We start from the raw sequence: 25,078 nt of genomic DNA, 5'->3' as shown, positions 1-25,078 counted from the left end.
AGCTGCCCACAACCTCTGTAGGGCTGGTTCATCCCCAGCCACGGGTGAGGGTCCCACATGGCGCGCAGACCTCTCCTGCCGCCCGCTGCTCCCCTCAGCAGTGTCCTTCGGTCCTTCTGCCTGCTCTGCTCCCTGCTCTGGCTCTGGTGAATCCTCTCACTCTCCTGCACTTCTGACTGTACTCAGTGCTTGTATAAATAAATAAAATAAAATAAAAAGAAATTATATTCTTAAAAAAAAAAGAACCTGTTTTAAAAAAAAAACTCAAGATTATATTTCCGTAAAAATATTTTCATCCTCTCATCGATTTCTAAAGTACAATAGCAACCTAAATGCAAGAGTCATTTTCCTAACATACAAAATATCTAGGGATTTAATTTCAAGTTCATGATCCCACAAATCTGTGAGATGAATTTGGAGGGTAATTATTTAAATGTTTGGTTACAGAGCAGGGAAATGTTTGTAGACAGATAAATATTTGAGAAGAATGAATGAGCCAAAGAATAAATGACAAAATTTCATCGTCACCCGAAGGAGCTGACAAGTCCTCGAATAAAAAGGGGGTGGACGTTCCTCTGAGAGACGCCTTACTGTTAATATGGAAACGATGTTCCCCATGAAGGAGAGAAAAAAGTAGATTCTACTAATGAAGGTACAAAATCGTCTCTAAAATTATTTCATGGATAATTGATTTTCCATATTGCATCAATCTTATTTCATCTGTTAAAATAGCCGTAATACAATTAAAATGAGCCAGTCCCAAACACTTCAATGAAAATAGAAAATAATCGTGGTGCTAATTCCATGAGCAAATGCAGACCCTTGACTCCGGTTTGCACGGCGCCTCATGCCATGTCCGCCACAGAGTTTCCTTTGTGTCACTTAATCCAGAAAAGTCTCATCACATACTAGTCTCTCGTGCAGAATGGGACGTGCACAGTCCCACAGTCCCACAGACCCGAGGGGTCGCGCGGGTACGGTCAGTTGGCTGCTGTTACTTGGGTGGATTTATTATGCCCGCCGGCCACGCGGGGTGTGTCCTCGCTTTCCTAGGAGCCCACGGACATCCAAGCGCCAGAGGCAGGGCACGGAGGTCCAGGCCACAGACAACAAGACGTGACTCTGCCAGAGAGAAAGAACACCAGGTATAAAGGGGGAACAGACGAGATGCTGGGCTGGTCGGAACCATTTATCCTCTTCACCCAGAACCACATCAAACCAGTCACCTCCATCTTCTGTCAAAATGCTACCCGTGCAGACGGATCCGCAGCAGAGCTGAGCTGTGTTTCAGCCGTAGCTAAAAGCACACACCTGCTCTCAGTCAACTTGAAATCACCCCAATACGACAGCTTTTAAGTAAGTTTTAAAAGCAAATCTGCCCTCGTTGGCGTGACGTGTGTCTGGTAAATGCGCTTTCAACTTCCCTCTTCGGGAAGGGCGTGATTGTGCAGAGACTCTCACGTGGGAATAGATTTGAGGTTCCTTGCCCAGGTTTCTCCTCTCTGATCCCTTGAATGTATTCATTCCCTACAACCGCAGGTCCGCATCTCTGGAAGGCGCTTTCCACCCGCTGGTCTTTCTCTTCCTACCTTCAGGTGCACGGAGCGACCTCGTCTCCCCTTCCGGAGACGTGTTCAGGTTGAGACGCCACACGCATCACGGAATGATATGGAAAAGGGGGGAGAAGGGCCTCTGTTTACACTGTGACTACGTGGGCCCCCCACTGTGCAGAATGCGGGGAGAAAGCAGCCGAGAGCTCTGGACGTGGCGCGGGGAGCCCAACCGCGCGTGGACTCAGGTGAGCACCTGGGGCGGCAAACCTGGGCTTCCGCGGCCCCTCCTCTGGCCAGACCCTCGTCCTCCCGTTCTGGAGCCTTCCCGCCCCCCAAGCCTTCCTCCCGAGAGCACACAAACCTCCACACCCGTTCACAGGTGCGGCTCGTTCTGGTCTTGAAGCCTCTGAACAGCTGACGCTGTGATCCCCACGCAGGAGAGAGGCGCAGATCACCCGCGGCCCCAGACAGGCCTCTGCCCCGGGGCGGGAGCGCGAGGCCTCCCCTGCCCGCACACGCACAGCCACCACGTGCATAACACACACACGCGTGTCCTCTTAACAGACGCGGCTCAGCCGCCCTCCCGTCAGGGAGGGAACCTCCCGGAGGAGCAGAAACTCTGAGGAAAGCGTGCTCCAGGGAATGAAGCGGCAGAGCCGGCGGCCACAGCAGGAGGGAGCGCAGGGCGGCCGGGCAGGGCAGCTCGCGGGCCACGCGCAGGGGAGTGAGGCTGGCGAGGGCCAGGGCTGGGGGCAGTTCACAGGCGCGCGTGGCCCCTGGCCGCCGGGAGGTCGGGAGGGATGAGGAGCACCCAAGCCCGGAACCCGGGCTCCCCGCGCTGCGCCTCGCAGCTGCCTCATGTCCATCCCTCACCCTCGCGCCGGTGGAGCCCCCCAAGCCTCAGCACACGCCCAGCGCCCCCAGCCCGCGCGGTGTGCACGGACTACATTATCGATTTTTGTTCCACAAAGGGCTAATTATTACTCAAAATCTGTGCCCTGCGTTCCTAGGGGGCCCTCCTTTCCATTTCTGCACCCCCACAACCCTACCCACTCAGCCAAGCCCCACGATTTTTCGAGTGACTGAATCTAAGGGTGGCAGACAATTCTAGGTCCCTTGACATCGACCCCTGACCCCTGCCCAAATACACTGTAAAAAGCAACTTCATAGGGCCTTGCCGGGGGGCAGGCGGTTGCGCGCTGCGCTGTGAAGCTGCCCACAGCCTCTGCAGCGCCGGTTTGATCCTGACCAGCCGGCGAGGGTCCCACATGGCGCGCAGACCTCTCCTGCCGCCCGCTGCTCCCCTCAGCAGGGTCTTCGGTCCCTCTGCCTGTTCTGCTCCCCGCTCTGGCTCTGGTGAATCCTCTCACCCTCCCGCGCGTCTGACTGTACCCTGGTTCTTGTATAAGTAAATAAATAAATCTTTAAAAAAAAAAAGCAACTTCATAACTTCTGCATCGCCTGCAGGTCAGCCTCCAGTCCAGCAACGGGCTCGAAGAACAACAGGCGCCCGTTGTCGAAGCTCCCTCCCGAGGCGCCAGGCGCCAAGGCCCACCCCGAGGCCCACCCCAAGGTCCACCCTGAGCTCCATCCCCAGGCCCACCCCGAGGCCCACCCCGAGGCCCTCCCCACCGCCAAGCTCCTATGCAGAAGCAGAGCGGCCCGCGCGGGCTCCGCCAGGCTGGGCAGGGGCAGGGCCCGCGGGCCTGGACCTGGGGCCGCGGGCGCGGGACTCGCCGTGTCTAGCGGGAGCCCCGGGCCCAGGGGAGGGGCCGGTGGCCGGGAGCGCAGAGGCCCCGCGGTGACCATCCGGGCAGCCGCCCTGGGGCCGGGGAGGGAGGCGCGAGCTGCGGACCCTCGGGGGGTGGGGGGAGCTCCCCGCCCCGCGCGGGCAGCCCGTGACGCCCCGTGGGTCCCCCTGGGCCGGGACCCGCGACTCCGCCCGGGGCGCCGCCCACGCCCCACCTGCGCCCTCGGCCCGGCCCCGCGTGGACGCGGCCGGAGCACACGAGGCCCAGGCCGGCGAGCAGGTGCGCGCGGGGTGGGGGGGGCCGGAGCCCCGCGGGGGAGGGGGAGGCGCGCAGGTGTGTCCGGCGCACGCGCACAGCCGGGCGGCGCGGCCCTGCCCCGCGCAGGTGTGTCCCCCTCCTGGACGAGGCGCCGGTCCCCCCTCAGTGACCCCCACGGACTCCGCCGGGGCCAGAGCAGGACCGAGGTCGTGCGGCTGCGAGAACAGGCGCCAGGGCCCGCGCGGGGGTGTGGGGCGAGGCAGGGTGGGGGTGGGAGCCCCCAGCACCCGCACCCGGGGGTCGGGCAGAGCCGCGCGCCGGGGCCCGTGATGACCGGCCGCGGCGCCCCGCCCCCACTGGAGAGTGTGTCGAGCGTTCCCGCCCCCACCTGTCCACCCCAAACAGGCCCCAGGGGGGCTGTTACAGTCCTGTAATAATGAAAGCGGTTCTGGAGTTAAACTTTAGTCGAGTAAAATATTTACCAAAAAAAAAAAAAAATCGGATTGGTTTTGGTTCAGAGTCTGGAACAGCTTCTGAAACTCTTGGCGGTTGGGGTGAAGGAGTCTTTGCTCATCTAGAGGTGATTTGGGGGAGACACTTGGGTGGGGATTGGCTTCTGCAAGAGCCAACCTTGTGATTAGAAGATGGAAGTTTCAGACCAACCCCCCACACACCCCTCACCCCGGGGCCTCCCAAGGCAGGAGACTGAGCCTGTCACCGCAGGCCAAGGATGGAGCCAACCATTTCCCTGCCATGAAGCCCCTACAACACCCTGGACGGCCTTGGGAGCGGCCAGGGGGGGCAGTGCCTGCACCTGAGGGCAGGACGCTGTCACCTCCCCCCACACCTTACCCCAGCACCTGAGCTACACCCTCGTGTAACAAACCGGCCTCCTGTTCCTCCGAGTTGTGTGGGCCACTGCAGCGGACTCACTCCCCAAGCAGGCGGCCGTCGCAGCTCGTGACCTAGGGCCAGCTGGACAGAAGTGCAGAGAAGGGGGACTCGGAACTGGCATCCTGAAGTGGGGGGCAGTGAAGGGTATTGTTGGAACCCCCAATTTGTAATTAGAGGTCAGCAGCACAGGGAACCCACCGGCACCTCAGCCTGGGTGAGGCGGGGCTGCCATTGTTGGGACTGAGCTCTTTACCTGCGGAATCTGATGCCAACTCCAGGCGGTGGCGTGGGGGGCGTGGTGGCAAGGGACGAGAGCTGAAAGGTGAGTGTAAGAAGCCAGCCTCGGCTGGGGAAGATAAAACCGGGGTTTAAATTCTTACCTGGAGCCAAAGATCTTGAGCAGCTAAGTGCGGGAAGTGAGACTCAGGGGTCCACTTAATCCCTAACCGCGCTTACCCTCATAGTCGGGACCTGGCGGCCTTTATAGGTATGTTGAAGAACGGAAGGGTCCAGAACAGAAGTGCTGGCCCACCAGTGCTGGCGGCTTCCAGAAGAGCAAACGGGTATAAAGCAGGAAGACCTGTCTCTCACGGGCCAGAGAAAGTCACAAGATTCACACTCGAGGCCACAAATGAACCTTTTACTAAGAGGCAAGACTCAAACCACACAGCAGAGCAGTAATGCCAGGCGGCCACCGGGGGGCGGCGACGCGGGGACATCCACTGACAAGGCCCCTTAGGAGAGCCACCGAAATTCCAAGCCTTCCAGCACAAACTTGTGTTTTAGAAAAATGAAAAATTATGTTATCTACGATCGAATGGATAGCAGAATACGTAATTGTCTGAGCCAGTGTCCACTCACTTCTGATGGTTTTTCCCCTGTGCATTGAGACAACTGGTGCAAGTCGAGTTTCTAAACAGTTGTCCTCGCTGGTCTGTCTTTTCTTAAACGCAGACATGTCATGAAGGTAACGGGAGTCCTGGCAAGCTAGTCATAGCTTTGAAGTGTTACAACTCTAAGGAAGGCACTAGAAAATGCAAACTTTTTCAACGGAAAACTTAGACCTTTTAAAAAACAACTGAGGGAGAACAACTCTGTTTTAATCGAGGACCAAAACACAAGCAGGTGGACATACTGTGCGTTGGAATCACAAATTCCTATTCACACAAAGCCCTTACAATGTCTTGAATAACAAATATATAAAAACTCTGACTTAATGATCTCTTGAGGAAATAACATCTTTTTGACAAGTGTCAAAGCGAGGGTGAAATTCCTTAGAATCTGGCAATTTCCATAATTCATTCTGCTTTCTTCACGAGACAGGTCACCACCTATGGCTTCTTTGAAACAATAAAAGCTTTATTCATTTCTTCTTTTCTAATCAAAGAAAAGGGGGGGGGTTATGACAAACTTTTTCAAATTATACACATTTTCAAATATACAGTAAAAAAATAACATTCCAATCCCCAGGAGTCCCCTTGCCTCAGGCGGGGGCTCACATCATCACATAGAACATTACAAAACCTAGGCTGTAATTAGATGAATAAATAATAAACCTATATGGTTACCCAACCCCAAATATAATAAAAGACCCAAATAAAGCAAGCCTGGTTATTCCCTTTGTATTAGTAACCGAGAGTTCCCAAGATTCCCAATTCCTCGTCTCCTACTGATGGAGCAGGACACCTGTAATATAGCTGCTTCCCAAATCTCCTCATTAATTTAACAACCACACCCTATGGCCTTCATTGCTCCGAAATGCTCCTTCTTGCCATCCACATAGAAGAGAACAGAGGACGATTTCCAAGTTACTTTCCCAGTTCATGATCCAGTTTCTCATTATTTGACAGATTACAAATCACCCTGAAATCACAGGAATTTCTCGCCCCATCAGCACAGACACACACACAACTGCTAGCCAAGGGCCGGCACAAGAAGAGGTCATGGTGGCTGCCCCCACAAATCACACAAGTTTCGGGAAAGTGCCGCATCTTTCACCGCCACCTGTGACTTCTGCCGGCCAGGGCGGGCCGCCGGGAGGCAGGGCAGGTGGGGGCCTGGTTCTGTATCCACGATCAGCTCCGAGTGTCTGCACAGACAAGGGAACACGGGTGACGCCAACACAATGTCAACCACGTCAGACACATTTCTGAGCCTGCGCTTCACAAGCCACAGCTGAGAATTCAGAACACAGAAAATTAAGCCCCCTGGCAGAGACCGGCCTTAACAACAGCGCTCCCCACGGTGCTGACGGCGAGGTGCCGCTATTCACTCGAGCTTGCCACCTTCTGTTTGTTCCTGATGGTGGCCCGAAGCTTCCGGATCACTATTCACTCGAGCTTGCCACCTTTTGTTTGTTCCTGATGGTGGCCCGAAGCTTCCGGATCACCAGCCTGTCGGGCAGAATCATGTCGCCTTGCTGCTCGAGGTAATCCAGCAAGTTCTGGGTCCACTGCAGAGCGGCTGCGTGGTTAATATGTCGCTCTGGAATCAGTTCTATCTCCTCCTCCTCGTTTTCGCTGGACTCATCTGTCTGGCCTTGGGCCCTCCGGATGATTTCGCTGTCCGTTAAGACTTCGTAGCCTGGCTCGGTGCTGTCCACCTCCAGCCACTTTTCAAGGTGCTCGGCGCTCACGTGCTCCAGTCCTTTGGTGTGCTGTAAAATGCTGGCCACTGTGGCCACCGAAATCTCTTCTCCGTCCAAGTCCAGGCCCTCCTTCTCCTCGAGGGCCGGGAGGATCTTCTTCCACGCCCTGCTGATGGCGGCCGGCGGGACCCGACTCCAGGCCACCGCGACTTCATAAAGTGCGTCGAGCAGAGTGAGCTTCTTCCAGAAGGACTTCAGGTCATTCCCTTCGTCCAGGTTGTTCTGGAGAAGCCCGGCCCGGTAGTTCCTCTTCATGGCGGCTACGACGCCCTGGTCCGAGGGCTGGATCAGGGAGGCCACGTGCGGGGGCAGGTACTTGGCGAATATCTGGCCGTCGTCCGAGCGCAGCACGTTCTCATTGGGGTGCGTCGGCGAGTTATCCAGCAGGAGCACGGCCTTCTCCTGCAGGCCTTTGGACCTCAGGTGCTCGCGGACTTGCGGCACAAAAATCTTATCAAACCACTGCCGGAAGATGGAGAGGTCCATCCACGCCCCTTTTTGGCTGAAGTAGGACACCGGCAGGTTGGCGGTGTCCGCGGCCTTGAAGGAGCGCGGCTTCCGCGCCTTCCCCACGACGCACAGCTTCAGCTTGTGCAGCCCCGTGGCGTTGGCGCAGCACAGGACCGTGACGCGCTCCTCGGCCCACGCGCGCCCCGACGCGGCGCACTTGCCCTTGGCGGGCAGGCACTTCCAGAAGAGGCCGGTCTCGTCGGCGTTGTAGATTTGCTCGGGCTGCAGGTTCTCCCTCTCGATGAAGTCCCGCAGGTGGCCGCAGAACTCCTCGACGGCCGCCTCGTCCCCGTTGAGGCGCTCGTTGCGGATGTTGATCTCGCGGATGCTGTGCCGCTGCTTGAAGCGCGTGAGCCAGCCGGCCGAGGGGTTGAAGTCGCCGTCCATGCCCAGCGCGTAGAAGAAGAACTCGGCTCTCTTGGCGCACAGGGGCCCGGACACCGGGTTGCCCCTGGCGCGCTGCTGGTTGAACCACTCCAGCATGGCCCTGTCCAGCTCCTCGTACATGGACGGCTTCATGGACTTCCTCTTGGCCAGCAGGCTGGTGGAGTCGGAGCTGCTGGCGTAGGTGATGATCTTCTCCTTGTTCTTCCTGATGTCGCGCACGGTGGTCTCCCCGATGCCGTAGAGGCCGGCCAGCTGCTTGGAGGAGCCTCCGTCCTCGAGTTTCTTGATGATGTCCAGCTTGTCTTTGATGGTCAGCACCACTCGCTTGCGCTTCCCCGACATGCTGGCGCTCGCGCGGGGCAGGGGGCTCGGCCCGCGCCCCGCAGGACGCCCCGCGCCCGCCCGCCCGGCCTCCCCCGCGGCCCCGACCCCGTGGCCGGCTGCGCGCGCGGGCGGGGGGCCGGCAGGGCCAGGGCGCAGGGGAGGAAGTTTGGGGCCGGGCCTTTAACTTCGAGGGGCGTCGGGGGCTGCCCGGCCCCGCGGTCACCGCGCCCAGCACGCGCCTCACCGGCCCGGACCGAAACCGCAGCCCGCGGCGCCCGCCGCTCCGCGCCCCGCCCGGGCGCCCCGCCGGCCCCGCCACACCCCGAAGTTCGGCGCGGGCGGAAGCGCGGGATCGGGAGCGGCCCCGCCCGGCCCCCCGCCGCCGGCCCCGGCCCCGCGCGCCCGCCGGCCCCCCGCGCCCGCCGGCCCCGCGCCCACCTGGGTCGGAACCGGACCCGCCGCGCTCCCCGCCCCGGGGCCGCCGCGCTCCTCCCCGCGCCCGGAAGCGCCCCGCCCGCGGCCAGGCGGGACTTCCCGCGGAAGGGGCGGGCGCACCTGCGCGCGCGGGCGGGCGCGGGAGGTGAGCGCGGGCGGGGCGCGGGGAGCTGGGCGGGGGCGCGGGCAGGTGGGCGCGGGCGGGGGCGCGGGCAGGTGAGCGCGGGCGGGGCGCGGGGAGTTGGGCGGGGGCGCGGGCAGGTGGGCGCGGGCGGGGCGCGGGAGGCGACGCGGGCGGGGCGCGGGGACCTGGGCACGGGCGGGGGCGCGGGGAGCTGGGCGCGGGCAGGTGAGCGCGGGCGGGGCGCGGGAGGTGAGCGCGGGCGGGGGCGCGGGCAGGTGAGCGCGGGCGGGGACTACCCCAGCCCAGCCCCCGCGGGTGCCCGATGGGCCGGCGGCTCCCCGAGCCTGGAGGCCGCGCCCCCCGCTCGCCCCCGCGGCGCCCCGCTCCCCGGCCCGGTTCCCCACCCGCTGCGTGGTGCGCGAGATCCGGGCGCGGCTCTGGTGGCGGAGGCTGGAGCCCCGCGCGCCTGGGCTAGTGGGGCGGCCGACGCCCCTGGTTCCTGTTCCTGCCGGGCCCGCCCGTTCATGGCGGCGGGACCGGGCTGTGTCCGAGTCCGCCCCTGTCCCCCGAAGTCTGAGTCGAGGTGGCTTGCGGGGGCGCCCCCAAGCCCCTCCCCGGATTGTGAGCTCCTGGGGAGCAGAGGCGGGTGGGGCGCAGGTGCCTCTGGACCACCCGCTTCTCAGGTCGCCTGCGGTTTCCTGCCAGATCGTGACATAACGGGGCGCAGGGAGGGGCGAGGTTGGCAGACGCGGCCGCACCCCTGGGTGGCGCATTTCTAGGAACTGTTGGGGCTCCGCTGCCTTCAAGCCGTCCTCTCCGCGCCGCCGCCTGCGCTGCCCGCGGGGCAGGTGAGCAGGTGGTCCCTGGAATGATCCCCCTCGAGGGCGCATCAGCCCCGACGCCCCAGGACGGGGTTCCTCCCCGGGGCAGTCAGTGGCCTCCCCAGCGCCCTTGGCTGGAGGGCGAGCGAGGCACGGCGGGGCGCGCACCCCTAATTCACACTCCCCAGTAGACCTCGGCGCGCGCCCCTGGAGATGCTGAGGTGCTGACCCTCCCCGCGCCTTGGTGCTTTGCGCTTGGACTCTCCTGCTCCTGCCTCCAGGTGAGACCCTGAGCCGGGCCCGGCCTCCTCGGGTTGATGCGCAGCCTCGGTGGACTCACGCCCTTTGCGCGGATTCTTTTTGGGGGGAATTCTAGGGACCGCGCGCCCCTGGCACCAGCCTCGCTTCACCTCCTGGTTTCCCTCACCTTGTCCGGGGGTGGCCGTGCCTCCTCCCCGGTCACCTCAGTGACAGTACCTGGTACCTGCAGTTTAAAAGGAGGAACCAGCTGTGTTCCAGTTCCCTTCTTTTTCCGTGACGGGGTTTTTAGCATTATTGACATTCATGGCAAATTTGAAGAGTGAGAGAGACCCTGAAAATTTGGCCTTTGGTGAAATGAAACGATTTTATTGACTAAAATGTGTGGCCCCAAACGTTCAGTACTGCAGTTTTCTAAAATGAATTTTTTTCTCATCAGAAACTACCTTTCTCTGAAATTTTTACTCAGTGGCGTCCCTTAAATTTTGTGACCAAGTGTCTGCAATAAGATGGTCGAGGGAAGTCTGCAAATTTTCATCTCTTTGGCACATTATTTTCTTGCCTATTGGATAAATTATTTCCAGAAGTTGCTGCCTAACTCGTGTGCACTGAAATTAGTTACGTAATTTGAAAATCCCGTTTGTACACGCTAAACTGTTCTAATGATTATTTTCTGAAACTAAAATTTAGCATGAATAAAGGACAAAACAATGACTTTCTAAAGGTATAATTTTTACTGCCTTGTGCAAGAGTAACGCCGGCGGCAGCGCTGCAAGGCCCCGGACGGGTCAGGAGACCCTGCTCCCTGCTGTCGCTGACACGCTTGCCATCTCCGGTGAGTCGTTTAAACTCTCTGCCCTTGGCTTTGATTTTTATAGATGAAGATACATATTATCTTCCTTCTTAGTATGATTATTAGAATTTAAAAATAGAGGAAAATGCCCTGAAAAACTGGTATATTGAAGGGCTTTTTAAAATAGCTTAACTATGTGCATAGATGTTTCAGTCGTGTGAGATTCTTAATCATTTCCACCATTATCCTAGGAATCACCCATTGGGATGGCACATCACCATTTGGTGTGGAATAGTTCTGCAAGAGCATCACTTAGCACATAGGAAACTGCTTGTAAATACTGACAACATCAGCCTTCACTGTCATAGCCCGACGACCTCCGTCACTTCAGCGTGTCTACTGCGGCCTTGTCATGTATTTCCACGGGTGTTTTCTCGTTATTTCTCCCAATTCAGACACACCTACTAGAAATCCTTACTATTCACTGTCGTGTAATGCACGTGCACAGTTGGCGTGTGCAGATTTATATATGCTTAAAAAAATTTGCTTGTCGTATCTTCAAAATATAAGCTCCCGGGTTTATCTCATCTTAATAAAATAAAAAATAAAACAATAACCTGTTTAAAACCTGGAGACAAAACTTGGTGGAGATGTTATGAACCAGTATGGTGTAACCCTCCCCCAAAAAAACCTTGAAGAGTAATATAGAGATTTTCTACAAAAGCTAATTTTGACCACACGTTATTTTCATCTTGACTGATTTTAACCCAAAGCGCCCGTAAAGCAATCCAAGTGTAATTTTGTATAGTAGAGTATTTGGTCTTTTGACTGGGATTTATTTGATTGCTACTACAATCATGTGATACACTCTGACTCCCAGTGTGTGATCTTAAGTACCAGTGTTGTTGTGATTTTCTATAAGGTGCTGACCCTTGCAGAAGCAGTCACATTCCAGAGAAACAGATCAGAATTAGTACAATTAAATGAGGGGGTCTGTCCCTTTTGCTTAAAAAAAGTTGTCATCTTGGGATGCTATCAGTTTGGTTTAAATAATTCTGTTATTGTGCAGGGGGAAAAAATGGGATTCTGCTTTCGAAATTACCTTCAGAATTTTCACATTTAAAAAACATCTTTCGGGCCTCCCCGGTGGTGCAGCGGTTGAGCGCTGGGTTGCGAAGCTGCCCGCAGCCTCTGCCACGCCGGTTCGATTCCCGGCTGCTCCCCGGCCACCGGAGGAGGGTCCCGCATGGCGCGCAGACCTCTCCTGCCGCCCGCTGCTCCCCTCAGCAGTGTCCTTCGGCCCTTCTGCCTGCTCTGCTCCCCGCTCTGGCTCTGGTGAATTCTCTCACCCTCCCGCGCTTCTGACTGACCCAGTGCTTGTATGTATGTATGTATAAATAAATAAATAAATCTTTTTTTAAAAATAAATAAAAAACATCTTTCATGATAGTTAATCTTCATCTTTTGGAACAGGGTTTCCTTTCTGCAAGCTACCAGCAGTCCTTACCACTGAGACAAGTTAATGAAGTGGGTATTTGGACCACTCTTAGGCATAAACAAGTGCAGTGTGAGTATTTTCACATGCTAATAGTTGTTGATACTGTGGTTATAGAAAATCCAGTAATAACCCAGGGGTGGCAATACTGTAATCAGCCTCCGATGTGGTTTTCTTGCAGTGAGCGAGCCGGCTGTCTGCCGAGCGCAGCTCCCGTATGGTGAGGTCGGTCTCCTTTACACTGTGACCCCGTCCTTGTCCTTAGTAACTCCACGATACTTAGTGTCGCGGGCGACGCTGATTTCCCAGGCATGTTGCTTGTCTGTTGGCTCCTGGACTGCACTCTGCGAAATGTTCATGGCATTCACTTTTTTTTTCAATCAGAAACTCGCCGGGTTTGTTTTCCTTCCCAGCGCCAGGCCCTCTGTCTCCCCATGACAGCTTTTTCCCCACCCGATGACATTACTGAATTGCTAGTAAGTTTTCTGTTGGGTTTTATTGTGTCTCTGACGCTGAGCCCTTTGACCTTTTGATGGGCAGATTCTTCCCAGCTGCGCATTGCTTGCGCCTGTCAACTCCTGCTGTAGCACTTTGTTCATAGAAATCGATCATCCTTCACCATATAATTCATGTCATTTCTCTGTTCAGTCTTCCTTTGCTTCCAGAATGAATCATCCTGGCATCCCACCCGACTCTTCTCTCTTTTTTGCAGCTCTGCAGTCACTCTTACTTTCGGCACATACCACGATCTTTCCCAGTGCCAGAGTTCTGCCCCTCTCATTTTTATCTCCTGGAACTGTCTTATTTTTTCTCTCCAGATGTTTCTGAAAAGCCCCTTCAGAAGTCTATCAGAGCATATCTCCAGTAATAGCTTCAGGGACCCACTTGCTCTACTGATCTTCCTGCTTCTTTATGCTTTTATCTCAGTGACTTTGCCACTTGCTGGATGCTGAATGATCCCGGCTAGTGTGTGATGTGTCAGTTCTAGACATGGGTACTAATAATATGCAGAATAGGACCATGATTTCTCAGTGTATCTTTTTTTTTTTTTTAAAGATTTATTTATTTATTTATTTACACAAGCACTGGGTACAGTCCGAAGCGCGGGAGGGTGAGAGAATTCACCAGAGCCAGAGCGGGGAGCAGAGCAGGCAGAAGGACCGAAGGACACTGCTGAGGGGAGCAGCGGGCGGCAGGAGAGGTCTGCGTGCCATGCGGGACCCTCCTCCGGTGGCCGGGGAGCAGCCGGGGATCGAACCGGCGCCGCAGAGGCTGCGGGCAGCTTCGCAACCCAGCGCTCAACCGCTGCGCCACCGGGGAGGCCCTCTCAGTGTATCTTGTCCAGCACAACATACAGGATAATTCAGAGTAGATGCTCATCTAATTGTGTTGTAGATTTCTATAAATTGCTTAATTATTATTCCACAGCTTCATGCATATGATTTTACAGTGTGACCCATTTTATAACCCTAATATAGTGGGTATTCTGAATGCATTTATTTTTGTAACCTTGTCATTGTTATACACATGATAACTTTATTTTGTAGAAGCTTAAGTGAAAATGGTCCTTGTCAGAAGATACGAAACAAGGAAAACTTCTCAAGCACAAGAGCGTGAGCAGAAATCGCGCGTGGACTGGAGGCGGACCAAGAGAAGCAGCGTCTCGCAGCTCCTGGACAGTGATGAGGACTGTGGCAGCGCAGAGAGTGTGGACAACGGGGAGAGTGTGGACAGTGCGGAGAGTGTGGACAGCGCAGAGAGTGTGGACAGCGCAGAGAGTGTGGACAGCAAGGCTCCTCCCGAGGCGCTGGAGCATGACCCGGGGCTGGACCGTGGGCACTCAGAAGAGAGGGTGCTTGAACTGACCACAGCCGAGAGCGAGGGACACAGCGGAGAGCCCGGCCCGGGTCACCACGCTGGCCCCCCACAGCAGGACGAGCCCCGACAGGAAGGCGCCACCTCCCCAGGCCGCTCGGGTCCCGAGGCCGAGGCGCAGGACCCCCGCGAGCGCACAGGGCTGGCCCCGGAGGGGGACCAGGACCAGGACCTGGACGAAGAGCCTGTCAGGCGGGGCAGGAGGCGGCGGGTGTCCTCGATGATGTCTGACAGCGAGGACAGCGAGGGTAGCGACATCCTGGTGAGGAAGGCGGGGGCGAAGCGGCCCCGCAGGGTGCTGGAGGAGGAGGGCCCCGCGCAGGAGCCCGGGCGGAGCACCCCGGAGCGGAGCACCCCGGAGCGGAGCCCCCCAGACCAGAGCACCCCCGGGCGGGCAGCAGCTGCGCGCAGGCTCGAGCAGCGGCGGAGGCTGGAGGCGCTGGCCCGGCGGAGGGCGTCACGGGCTCGTGGTGGGCAGCACCAGGTGCGTGGTCCGCGCCGCGGGTTCGGGTCCTGCCTGTGCGCTGTCCTCCCTCACAGCGCTTCATGGTTGTGGAAAAGCGCGAGTTCGTTCCGCTCCTCGGCAGCCCTCGAGGTGATTTCTCAGCCGCGTGTCCTCCGCCGAGCGCGCACGGTGGTCCCGGCGCAGCCCGTCGAGGTTCCCGGCCCCGGGTTGGAAGGGCCGCTTCTGGGGCGGTCCTGCTTCCAACTTAAAGCCTCAAAGTCCATTTTAAGCTTTTTACAGCACGTGCCAAGATGTGTTATTTTCTTCCTAATTTCCAAAGTTCACCCTTTAACATGACAAGATTCTTTCTTTAACCTTGAACTAGGAAATTAATTTCTCTGGGTTGGTTGGTTGTTTTTTTTTTTTTTTTTGGCTTTTGGATTTAATCTTAATTTCACAGCCATGCTGACCATCGTAAAGAAAGTCTCCTGAAGGCTGTTTTCCTTTACCCAGGACTCTGGCGAGGAATCCTGCCCGAGCAGCGGTGGTGATGGCAGCATTGACGGGGACGATGAGGAGGAGCAGGAGCAGGAGCAGGAGCAGGACACCTCTGAGGGCAGTGACGGCGGAGATGATTACATCCTCGATGACTTCGTGGTGCAGGATCAGGAGGGCGATGAGCAGAGTGAGGGCCCACGGGGAGAAGCGCTGCGCACGTCACAGCTGGAATTAGTGAAACGGAATTCTCTTTGTAAGTTGAGTGTGGAGAAAAGGCCCCGTGGGTGGCCGCACATCCCACATGGAGTCAGTCTCCAGCTGTTCTCGGGGCTCACAGGGGCTCGGCCTCGCGGCCGGGGGTGACGTCTGTCTGGTGTTAGTTTGCTTGTTGCGGTGGTTTTGGGAACCATTTACCCCTCAGATTGTGTCTGTCAACATTTGCCATAATAGAAACACAAAACTGAGACATTTGTAGGGGCAGGAATGGCACGGAGCAGGTTTTCTGATCCAGCAGGCCCGGTTAAGGAGGAGAGAGTCCTGGAGCCCTCAGCGGCTTTTTGGGCTTTTATTGGGATTACCAGGTACACGGCAGGCAGGGGTGCTGGGGGGCTGGCAGGCCTCCCAGACCCCAGCAGGTCTTCACTCTATCTGGGCTCACCGGTGTTTTCTCGTGGCCTTTTCTGCTTCTCTTGTGGTTCTGCTCCGTTCTGCTTCTGCTTCTCGGCTTCTGCTGGCGTCCCCGTGACGCCGCCCTTAAAAGCCCAGTCTCAGCCCAGGTGAATCCCATCCACCTAGGCCCACACCCCACTCCAGGTGCCGCCATCAGGCCTGCGTTCAGGACCGCAGGGATCCATCATCTCTCCTGATGGCGGGAGGGCAGAAAAGCCTGACACTTTTACCTTATCCTACACATTTAAAATACATTTATTGACTTAAATGACATTAATAAACTCATTACACGTTAATATAAATAACATTTGTACAAAAGTGTATTTTCTCCCACATGAGAAGACTTTGCTTTCCATTTTGCCAGATGTGCTCGTCTAGCTTAAGAGACGGCGGCTGGGTGCAGACTGCTCCCACAGTCAGCCTGTTGTGAGGTTTGCTTGGGGTCGAGGGCAACACCTCCCGCTCACAGGCAGGGCTGGAAAGGGAGGAGTATCTTAAAGGCGTCTTCAGGACATTTGTGGATGTTCCCAGAATCCCACAGGTGATAGTTGCCTGCGGTGTAGCCGCGGGGTGAGATCTGGGGCCCCTGACCCACCTTCCCGGGGGCGCTCACACCACAGCCCGGCTCTGGCTGCCCTTTGAAGGGGCGTCTGCTGGCGTCTGCTCGTCCTGGTCATGCGGCGGCGCTGGGCTGCTGGTGGCCGCCGGTTCACGGCGTTGCCCACCTCCCCAGGGGCTGGCATTTCATCACACAGCGTTTTGAACGCCAAGTGTTAATATCGACGCGGGTCTCACCAGAAAGTTCCTTCTGAGATCTGGAAGCCGTCCAGCTCACAGGAGCACATCCCAAATCCTCATCTCTACTTACAAATCTCTTACGTTTTGGCAGCAAATACGGCCACTTGGAGTGACATGTTTCCTTTGTTCTTCTTCGAAAAGTACTTGGCGCTTGCCTCAGGCAGTCTGTGGTCCCTCCTGTCCAGTGGAGCGGTGTTTCGTGTCAGGGAGGCCTGCCCAGCCCCTCTCCAGGTCGAGGGGTCACACTGTGTGGAGCGCAAGTGCCCGGTGCGTCCACCCCAGCTCACCCACGGCCGGCCGTCGTCAGGCAGGTGACCACCTGCTGCTAGTGCACGGCCCCCAGTGAAAGTGGCCTTTTGGAGGAACGCGGGGTCGTGGCGGCCACAGGGGTCAGCAGCCGGTGCTGCCACTGCCCTCGCCTGGGCCAGCGGCCTCCCCGTGGTCACTGTTGCGCCGCCGTGAAGGGGCAGCACAGGGAAGGCCACAGACAGTCACCCGCGTGCCCCAGCCTTGCCTCGTGGGCCCCAGCCACGCCGGGGACTGGCGTGGGCTGCAGAGCACACCCCGCGAACCGCTGGTTTTATTTTCAGGTGTTTTGCAGCGTGTTGGGTGAAATCTGACAGAGATTGAAGCGGTTGTAGCTCCTGAGGATCCTGCGGGACCCTGGGTGCGTGGGGCCTCCCCCCGGTCACTGCACTCGCGGGCCATGGGGCACTGGGGTGTGCTCCCTGGAGGATGCGTCCCTCAGGTGTGCTCCGTGAGCGCAGCCTTCCTGCTGCTGCTGCCGCTGGCTTAGGGCGCTGCGCCCGAGGTTGGATTCAGAGCCAGCCTGGCCTCCCTCTGAGGGCGCCTCCTCGCGCCAGCCCGCGGCCACTCACCCTGGGGCGCGGTGGACGTGGCCTCTGTCTCCTCCACGCCCGCCTGCAGGTGCGCGCCTCATTGCCCCTGGGGGCTGCGGGCGCCCCCTGGTGGGCAGGTGAGAGCCCAACCGCGCAGGTGTCTGGGCTCCTGCCGGCTGTGGCTCCTCTGCTCGCTCAGCTCGGCCTGGGGGTGGGGGGGGGTGTGTCCCGTGGCTTGCGAGCACTGCGTCAGGGCCTTGGAATTTCTGTCCAGGGAAGCCGCTCTCCCTAGGGTCAGGGGCGGCCTCCCTCGCTCCAGCTCGCTGCCCCGCGCTGGGCTCTCCGGGGAGGCTGTCCCTCCCCAGCGTCCGGGGCGGGCTCTCCCTCACCTCCCCCTTCGAATTGGCCTCTTTCCCCCTCGCCATGTCAACGTCCAGGCGTCCGAAGGTCCCCGAACTGCCTTTGTCTTCCTGTGCCCCGGGCGGTCGGTCTCTTGCCCGTAACTTCGGCTCAAGAAAGCCAAGTCACATCCCGCTCTCAGGAGGCCACCTCCGTGGTGGGTCAGCTGGGCTTCCCTCGGTGTGCCCAGAGCCTGCCGGGGTGGCATGGTCCAGCTGGCGCTGGATGGATGGGTGAGGGGTGCAGCCACGCGTGTGGGCCCACGGCTGCGGCCTTGAGAGTTCAGGGCCGAGAGCTGTTCAGGGCCGAGAGCTGTCCGGAGCGGCCAGACCTCTCAAAACGTCAGCTGCAAAGTGGGGAGAGTCCCACAGTTCAGAGTGATAATTTAAGACTTGGTGGATGTTGTGTTTGTGCCATTTATGAATAGAACGGAATTAACTATGTTGTTTTCAATTTGCCAAGAAATTATGTTCTAAAAATTGCTCTAAGTTAATTCTTACATTGAAGCATCAAAGCCTGTCTTCTCGGTAAAGCTATAAGCTGTTGGTAGACGAAGCTAGGAGAGTCCCAGCCTCCTTCTGCCCTGAAAGTATGAAAACGCTGACAAACAATCTCTCAGCATAGGATTCTAATTTAGGAGAAACATTTCCCAGCTCCCAAGTTCAGTTGCCGCCATCAGTGACCCACCCAGTGTTACCTTTTGGGAGAGAACAGTTGTGCCGCTGGGAAGACACTGGGTCACGCCTCACTCCCTGCCACCTGGCTCTCAGAGAGCTGAGTTTCCTCAGTTTCCAGCCAAGTTTAAAACACCATGTTCTGGAGAATAGTGGGGTCAATGAGGCTGCTGTGCACGGAGCCCTCTGCGCCCCGGGCCCGGGCTGCCTCGGACGGCTGTGGGGTCCAGTCAGGCCCCGATCCTGCCCTGGCCGTGGCCCTCGCTGGCTGTGTGACCTGAGAGCGCATGGCCCCTGTATCTCTGAAAGCAAACAGGTAACGCTGGGGCTTCGCAGGCTCGTGGCGAGAAAGATAAACCCTGCACCCAGGTCTTGGCACGGTGCCCGGCCTGTGCCTGCGCAGTGTTTTGCCTTTAATCTGAGATACGAGACGCAAACTCCTCCACCCCCACCCCACCCGCGCAGGCCTGCTGGGATCAAGGCGCCTTCTGCCCCCCGAGAGAGCTCCCGAGGCAGGGCCGTCGGCCAGGGGGCTTTGGTTCAGAGAAATCTCTCCGGATGAGTCTCATCTCTGTCCTTTGCTTTTCTTCCTAATCCTGAAGAAACACCATTAGGGTCTTGGAAAGAGACCAGCAGGTCCCAAAACTGCAGCAGGCGGGCGACGTCCGGCATCAGTGTACGCAAGAAAGACGAAGCCCGTGTGGCAGAGAAAAGACCCTCGCTCTTTCCATGTATTTGGTAAACTTGGGTGCCCAAGGGGTCCATTTGTGTTTTTCCTCTCAGTATGTGCTATTTCCAGAGCATTTTCCACATAATACATTTGGAAAGTGCTAGCATTTCAATGCGTCTTAACACACATTCCGTTACGTGCCAGCACTGCACTGCCGCGTCCAGAGGCTGACGACGGTCTGGACAGAGTTGAAGTCTGTTATTTCATTTTCCACTCGTGTTCTGGTGACTGAAAAAATATGTTCGTGCGTGGCCCCGGGAGTTCTTCTGCAACTCGCGGTGATCTCGGGCCCCTGAAGTCTCAGAGCCGCGGCGCCCATCACCTGCCGTGGCCGCCCAGCGTTACGCCTGCGGTCACTGGTCCCTGCGGCACGTGGTGAGGTGTTTTCTTAGACGAGAGTGGAGCCTAAAAAGGTCCCCTGACGTCTGAAGGGAGCCCCATGACCCTCCTTGTATCTAAGGTGTGAGTAAAAAGGCTTCTCCGTGTTCAATACCGTCTTTTGTATTTTAACTGAAGCAAAGTGCAAGCCCGCTCGCGGCACTGATGACGGGGCTCGCCTCGCTTCCCCCGCGCCAGGGTCCTCTGCGCTCCGGAAACACGCGACCGCCTTTGCCCGCGCGGGTGCCGGGCAGGCCGGGCGGGCATGTGCGGGGAGAACACCCCCGCGGCCGTCATCCGTCTTGAGCCCAGGGCAGCGGGTCGCGGGGACTCGGCCGACCGTTGCCCGGCCCGTCTCGGCGGGCGGCTGCGCGGACCGGGCCGGGCTCGTGGGCCCGCAGCCGCGGGTGTGGCTGGGAGAGAAGATGACAGGCTCACGGAAAGCCTCCATCTGGGGGAGCAGGCGGGAACTGGAGTGTGTGTAGCCGCCGGGGCTCTGGCGAGGGCAGCCGTGTCTCCGTGCTTTCCTGGAACGGGCTCCGAGAGGAGCCGAGGCCGGCGTCCCTGCGCCCCGGCCCGTCTGCCTCTGGCCGTGTCGCGCCCGCGCCCAGCGCCGGGTTGATGGTCGGGCTGGGTGCGCGGGAGCACGTGGATTTCGTGTCTCTTGGTATTTGACGAACAGTTTTCTCTTCATAATTTTGCAAAGTGAAGGTTATTTGAAATAATGGAAACGTTGGGTTAGAAACTTGCTCATCTGGAAAGCGGAGCCAGGCCGCTCTGGAAGCAGGCGCCGAAGCCCTCGCTCCGGCCAGCAGCGTCGACCCCGCCCGGGAGACAGGCAGCTGCGGTGGGCAGGAAATGGTGTTGTCTGCTACGTCCTAATGTTTATTTTTAAACTAATTTCAGATTCTTTTAGTGACCACTACACTCACTTCGAAAGGGTTGTGAAGGCGCTCCTCATCAACGCTTTAGACGAGTCTTTTCTGGCCAGTTTGTACGGTAAGTCGCCGATGTGAACGGGACGTTGCGTGTTTATTCCCCAGTTTTTAAGTACATCACTTTTACACACACACACACACACACACACACACACACACGCTTATGCAAAACATGTCACGTATACAAGACAGCAAGGTGCTGTGTGCACCCGGTGACAGCTGTCACCACGGAAGGCCTCTCACTCTGCAGACACCCCAGGGCCTCGGCCAGCACAGACAGGTGGGAAAGTGGACATGAGTTCAGCGAGCAAGTAGACGCTCGTGCGGCCCTTTCCTAACACAGAATATTATTTTACTCTTTTATTTTTTAATTTAAATTTTATTTTACTCTTTTTTTTTTTAATTTAAAGCGCTTCTGACCAACCAACCAAACATCTTGTTAAAACCACGGGAGGAAATCCTCAGGTGCACAATTCTTTGAAAATTTTAGAGCAAAGTGATTGTTTTTGTTGTTGTTTTCCTGAACAGATGGCAGCCGGCAAAAGTCCTATGCCCAGGATATGTTGACGTCCCTTGATTATTTGGATAACCGCTTCGTTCGGCCCCGTCTAGACAGCCTGGTGTCCAGGAGCCGCTGGAAGGAGCAGTACAAGGTTCGCACTTCAGCCGTGCTCGAGTCTCTGCTGGGCGGCGCGGGAGGGACAGGCCTTCAGGGTCTGGACAAGCTGCGGGATCTAGATCTAACTCGCTGGCGTTCATCTGCGTGAAGTAATTCTCTTCTTGCCCACCTCTTCCAAAGACAGTTCAGTTGCGCTCACCCCTCTGGTGACAGCTGCCCAGTAATTAAGCACCTGGAATGATGCGTAACTGGGACGCCTGTCGGACTCGGCCGGCTGTCCAGGTGAGGGGCTCGTGTGCCAGAATAAGGGTCTGAGAAACAGTGGGCTCAGTGAACGTGTCCCCCCGCCCAGGGCCTTACAGGGTGCGTCACCGCGTGGGTGAACACTGTGGCCCTCCAGAGGGGGGTGTGGGGTGTGAGGTTCCTTTTATGAAGCAGCTGTCATCGCCTCCGAGGGCACTTGGTTTCCAGAAAACACGATCTCTCGGCCTCCCCGGTGGCGCAGCTGCCCACGGCCTCTGCAGCGCCGGTTCGATCCCCGGCTGCTCCCCGGCCACCGGAGGAGGGTCCCCCATGGCGCGCAGACCTCTCCTGCCGCCCGCTGCTCCCCTCAGCAGTGTCCTTCGGTCCTTCTGCCTGCTCTGCTCCCCGCTCTGGCTCTGGTGAATTCTCTCACCCTCCCGCGCTTCTGACTGTACCCAGTGCTTGTGTAAATAAATAGATAGATAGATAAATAAAATCTTAAAAAAAAAAAAAAGAAAACACGATCTGCCGTGTCTGGTGCCCGTCTCACCTTGTGATTTTGTGGCCCTACTCATTCCATTGGCGAAAGCAATTTTTTGGTTTGTGAGATTTATCCGATTCCACATTATCCTCCAGATGTCTGCTCTGTGATTCCTGATACCAGGGGTTGTGCTGCGTGAATTTCAGGGGTTGTCATTTCTCCCTGCTCCTGACACTCTGTCCTAATGACCAGCAAAGGGGAGAAACGGCGAAAGGACCGAAGTGCGGGCCCCGCAGTCCCTCCTGATGGCCGCCCGCTGGTCCCTGGCGTGTCCTGTTACTGGGGTTCCCGTTACTGCGTCTCTTTCCTGGGGTTCTCTGCATGTGCCCCGCGCGGCTCACCCGGCGTCTGCTTGTCCCCAGGAGCGCGTGGAGAGCTACTCGGCCGTCAGCGTCCGCCCGCGGGGCTCGGAGCAGCGCTACTGCCAGGCGTGCGGGCTACACCGCTGCTGCCGGTTCTCGGTGCGCCTGTCGGGGCAGCTGTACAACGCCAGGACCATGGACGCCGACGACTTCATGTCGCAGGACACGCAGGTGCGCCCCTCGCCGTCCCCCGCGCTGGGGAGGGTCAGCACGTGCGCCCACGGAGAGTCTGAGTCGTGTCCACTAGGAGAGAAAGCGCTGGGAAGAGGAGAAGAACAGGAGGCGGTGGGTGCCCCGCTGGGCGAGGCTCTGGGTCCCCGCGGGGCGCACCTGACCACCTGGCCGAGTCTTCCTGGGCGTGGGGTGTCTGCTGGCCCAGGCAGGGAGGGGCAGGCGGAGCGGACAGGGAGACACGGCACAGCCTCCTGAAGGCACAGCCTCCTGAAGGCGCAGCCTCCTGATGGCACAGTCTCCTAAAGGCGCAGCCTCCTGCGGGCACAGCCTTCTGAGGCTGGCGCAGGAGCGCAGAGGTAGTGCGGGCTCGGGCCACGTTGCCCGGCCAAGGGCACACTGAGGGGGGGCGCGGGGGTGTTTGGTTTCCCCGCGCGCGTATCCAATCCGGTTCACGCTGTGCGGCGGTCAGCTACCTGTGCCGGGCACGCCTACACAATAGCAGTGTAAGTACCTTAAAGTGCGTGCCGCCAAGTGCCGCCGGCCGCGGAGGCGAGAGGACCCTGGAGTCCGTGCCGCCGCCCACACTCTCGCCCCCGGGGTCCCTCTCCGCACAGGTGTTTATGGTTGGCAGCGTCTGCGCCGAGCGCACCGAGGTTTACCACAAGCTCAGACACTTCAAGTTCAAGCTCTACCAGGAATGCTGTGCCATCGCGAGGTCGGAGGGAGGCGAAGACGAAGAGGTGAAAGAAACCGTGGAGAGAATCTTCGCGCGGTCCCGGGACAGCGGCTGGATCAGACAGGTGAGGCGGGCGCCCGGCCGAGCGCGCAGAGGCTGTCCAGGCGGGCCCCCCACTGTTCTCCCTGACCCTGCGCGTCTGCCCCCAGGTCCTGGCGCTCCGCGGGGAGGGCGCCCTCACAGCCGCCCCAGTCCTGTCCCCCACCGCGGCCTCAGGCCTTTCCTCTTGCAGCGAGCGCCCTCCCAGCGAGCCCCTCAGTGAGCGCCGGTGACCTGGGCGCGGGTGTGGTGCCGCGGAGGGGGGGCTCAGCCAGCCTGGTGAGGACGGCTGAGCCGCTGGAACTGAAGGTCAGGCCCAAGAGGGGTCAGGCCCGAGAGGGGTCAGCTGCAGCACCCACGGTGATTCCTATATCCTGGGGCCACTGTGCCCGATGTCAGGATCAGCCGGGCTTGGAGAGCGACTGCCCCAGGGTCTGCTGGCAGGACACTGGCAGCCTCTGAACCCCGGCAGGGTGGGCACCTCCCAGGCACCTGCCCTGCCTCCAGCCACCCCGTGGCCACTGGCCCTGCTCTCCCGGGGCAGGACCATCCCTGGCAGAGTGTGTCACCTGCTGGGGCCTCGGCGCAGTTCTGCCAGGTGAGTCACCGAGGTGGTTCTGCTCTGAGTGGGATGACAGAAAAACCGTAATGTCCAACAAGTTGTGAAATAATGATAACGTCCAGTTTGATCTCGTCCCAGCGCTCTGGGGGATTTGGAATTGCGGACGCTGAGTCCCCGCTTTAAGGAGAGGGATTTGCTCACACGCCCGTGACCGAGGGTCTGCGGCTGGAAAGGGCCGGGTCCCCCCTCACTGCTGTTGGGAAGTAACTCGCTTTTCCCTTGCGCACACAGAAGTACGCTGAGCTCGAAGGCCGCCTCAACTCTGCGGATTACTTCCAGGACGAGAAGTTTGACTGAATTGCGGCACGTTTCCTTTAGAGCAGATTTCATACGCGTCTTCAACGTGAAGCTCACAGTTCTCGTTTGTCTGTGTCGTGTGACATGTTTATAATGTCGCATACGTGTAGCAGGAGTCCTTCCTCGAACACGTCCATCTTCATCTCCACCCAGCGACCTCCTGCTGGCGAATAAAACTTGTCTGCTGTGCACAGAAGCTGCGTTTAATCATCCTGAGTCAGGCGGCGTGTTCTGCAGGCCCCTGCGTTTGCCCGGGGCCCCTTATGCCGGTGGCTGCTGCGTGTGGACCGCCCCAGTCCCGGGGTTTCACCGAGACGTCACCCCGGCAGGCCCGATGCGCACCAGGGAGCCGTGCTGTCACGTCTGGCGTTTTCTAGAACAGCCGCGGCCGCCGAGCTGCCAGTCCCCAGGGCTCGGGGTGCACCGCGCTTGCTGCTGGACAGCTTTCGCTCTGCCCTTTGGCCTTATGGCCGTGGTCGCCATAAAGATGTACTTTATTTTTAACCGTAACTTGCCTGTGGCAGTGCTTATGGAAGAATCAGAGGCCTCAGACCAGGTCAGCCACAAGTGCTTCAGAAGCCTATTTTGGTAACTGCGCTGCTTTGCACATCCCAATGTTCCCCTAATAAAGGAAAATCTTTTAAAGCTCACACGTGGCCCGTCTGTGCTGTAGCTTTAATTCTTGAAGGTGGCTCTGGGGGAGCCGAGCCCGCGTGGAGGACGACATCCTGCGGCGCGGGCTCCGTGTGCCTGGACCTCTCGGCTGCCCCACACCAAGGCCTCATGCAGTTACCCAGTCTTCTCTGCCACTGACTTCCCGCGGCGCCGGCCGGGGTGCCCAGACGGGGTCCCAACTCCCTCTGAAGGGTGAACGGGGAATCTGTCACACAGTCCTGGTCTTACTCTGTTGGACGAGAAATGAAATCACGTTTCACAAGCGCCAGCATAGTTG

General features: G+C 58.2%; 2 protein-coding genes across 15 annotated transcripts; one reads left to right on the top strand and one right to left on the bottom strand.

Annotated features, from left to right (window-relative positions):
- Positions 1 to 4,542: 4,542 nt before the first annotated feature.
- JRKL (JRK like) lies at positions 4,543 to 8,384 on the bottom strand. The gene has a single exon (XM_037504196.2). The coding sequence runs from the start codon at positions 8,340 to 8,342 to the stop codon at positions 6,783 to 6,785; it is 1,560 nt and encodes a 519-aa protein (XP_037360093.1). The 5' UTR covers positions 8,343 to 8,384; the 3' UTR covers positions 4,543 to 6,782.
- Positions 8,385 to 9,373: 989 nt separating this feature from the next.
- CCDC82 (coiled-coil domain containing 82) lies at positions 9,374 to 24,776 on the top strand. Of its 14 annotated transcripts, none has more exons than XM_054692961.1 (13): positions 9,374 to 9,731; positions 9,893 to 9,985; positions 10,713 to 10,797; positions 11,007 to 11,169; positions 12,229 to 12,322; positions 12,432 to 12,726; positions 13,798 to 14,609; positions 15,084 to 15,321; positions 20,462 to 20,554; positions 21,022 to 21,146; positions 22,259 to 22,429; positions 23,047 to 23,232; positions 24,061 to 24,776. In XM_054692961.1, the coding sequence occupies exons 7-13, from the start codon at positions 13,812 to 13,814 to the stop codon at positions 24,124 to 24,126; spliced, it is 1,677 nt and encodes a 558-aa protein (XP_054548936.1). In that variant the 5' UTR covers positions 9,374 to 9,731; positions 9,893 to 9,985; positions 10,713 to 10,797; positions 11,007 to 11,169; positions 12,229 to 12,322; positions 12,432 to 12,726; positions 13,798 to 13,811; the 3' UTR covers positions 24,127 to 24,776. The 14 variants fall into 14 exon arrangements, with proteins under 14 accessions (XP_054548936.1, XP_054548940.1, XP_054548939.1 ...); XM_054692965.1 differs by having other exon boundaries at positions 9,374 to 9,985; positions 12,432 to 12,470; positions 12,635 to 12,726; XM_054692964.1 differs by having other exon boundaries at positions 9,374 to 9,985; positions 12,432 to 12,475; positions 12,635 to 12,726.
- Positions 24,777 to 25,078: the final 302 nt, after the last annotated feature.

Source organism: Talpa occidentalis, unplaced genomic scaffold (genome assembly GCF_014898055.3).
Source record: "Talpa occidentalis isolate TD23 unplaced genomic scaffold, MPIMG_talOcc4v2.1 talOcc4.12, whole genome shotgun sequence".
Classification (NCBI taxonomy): Eukaryota; Metazoa; Chordata; class Mammalia; order Eulipotyphla; family Talpidae; genus Talpa; species Talpa occidentalis.
This window is presented reverse-complemented; position numbering and strand designations above follow the sequence as displayed.

Bases quoted from the DNA above. Each gene is read 5' to 3' on its own strand.
- JRKL (XM_037504196.2), bottom strand. From the start codon at position 8,342: ATGTCGGGGAAGCGCAAGCGAGTGGTGCTGACCATCAAAGACAAGCTG.
- CCDC82 (XM_054692961.1), top strand. From the start codon at position 13,812: ATGGTCCTTGTCAGAAGATACGAAACAAGGAAAACTTCTCAAGCACAA. The intron at 15,322-20,461 runs GTAAGTTGAGTG...AACTAATTTCAG, and splicing joins AGTGAAACGGAATTCTCTTT to ATTCTTTTAGTGACCACTAC. The intron at 23,233-24,060 runs GTGAGGCGGGCG...TTGCGCACACAG, and splicing joins ACAGCGGCTGGATCAGACAG to AAGTACGCTGAGCTCGAAGG.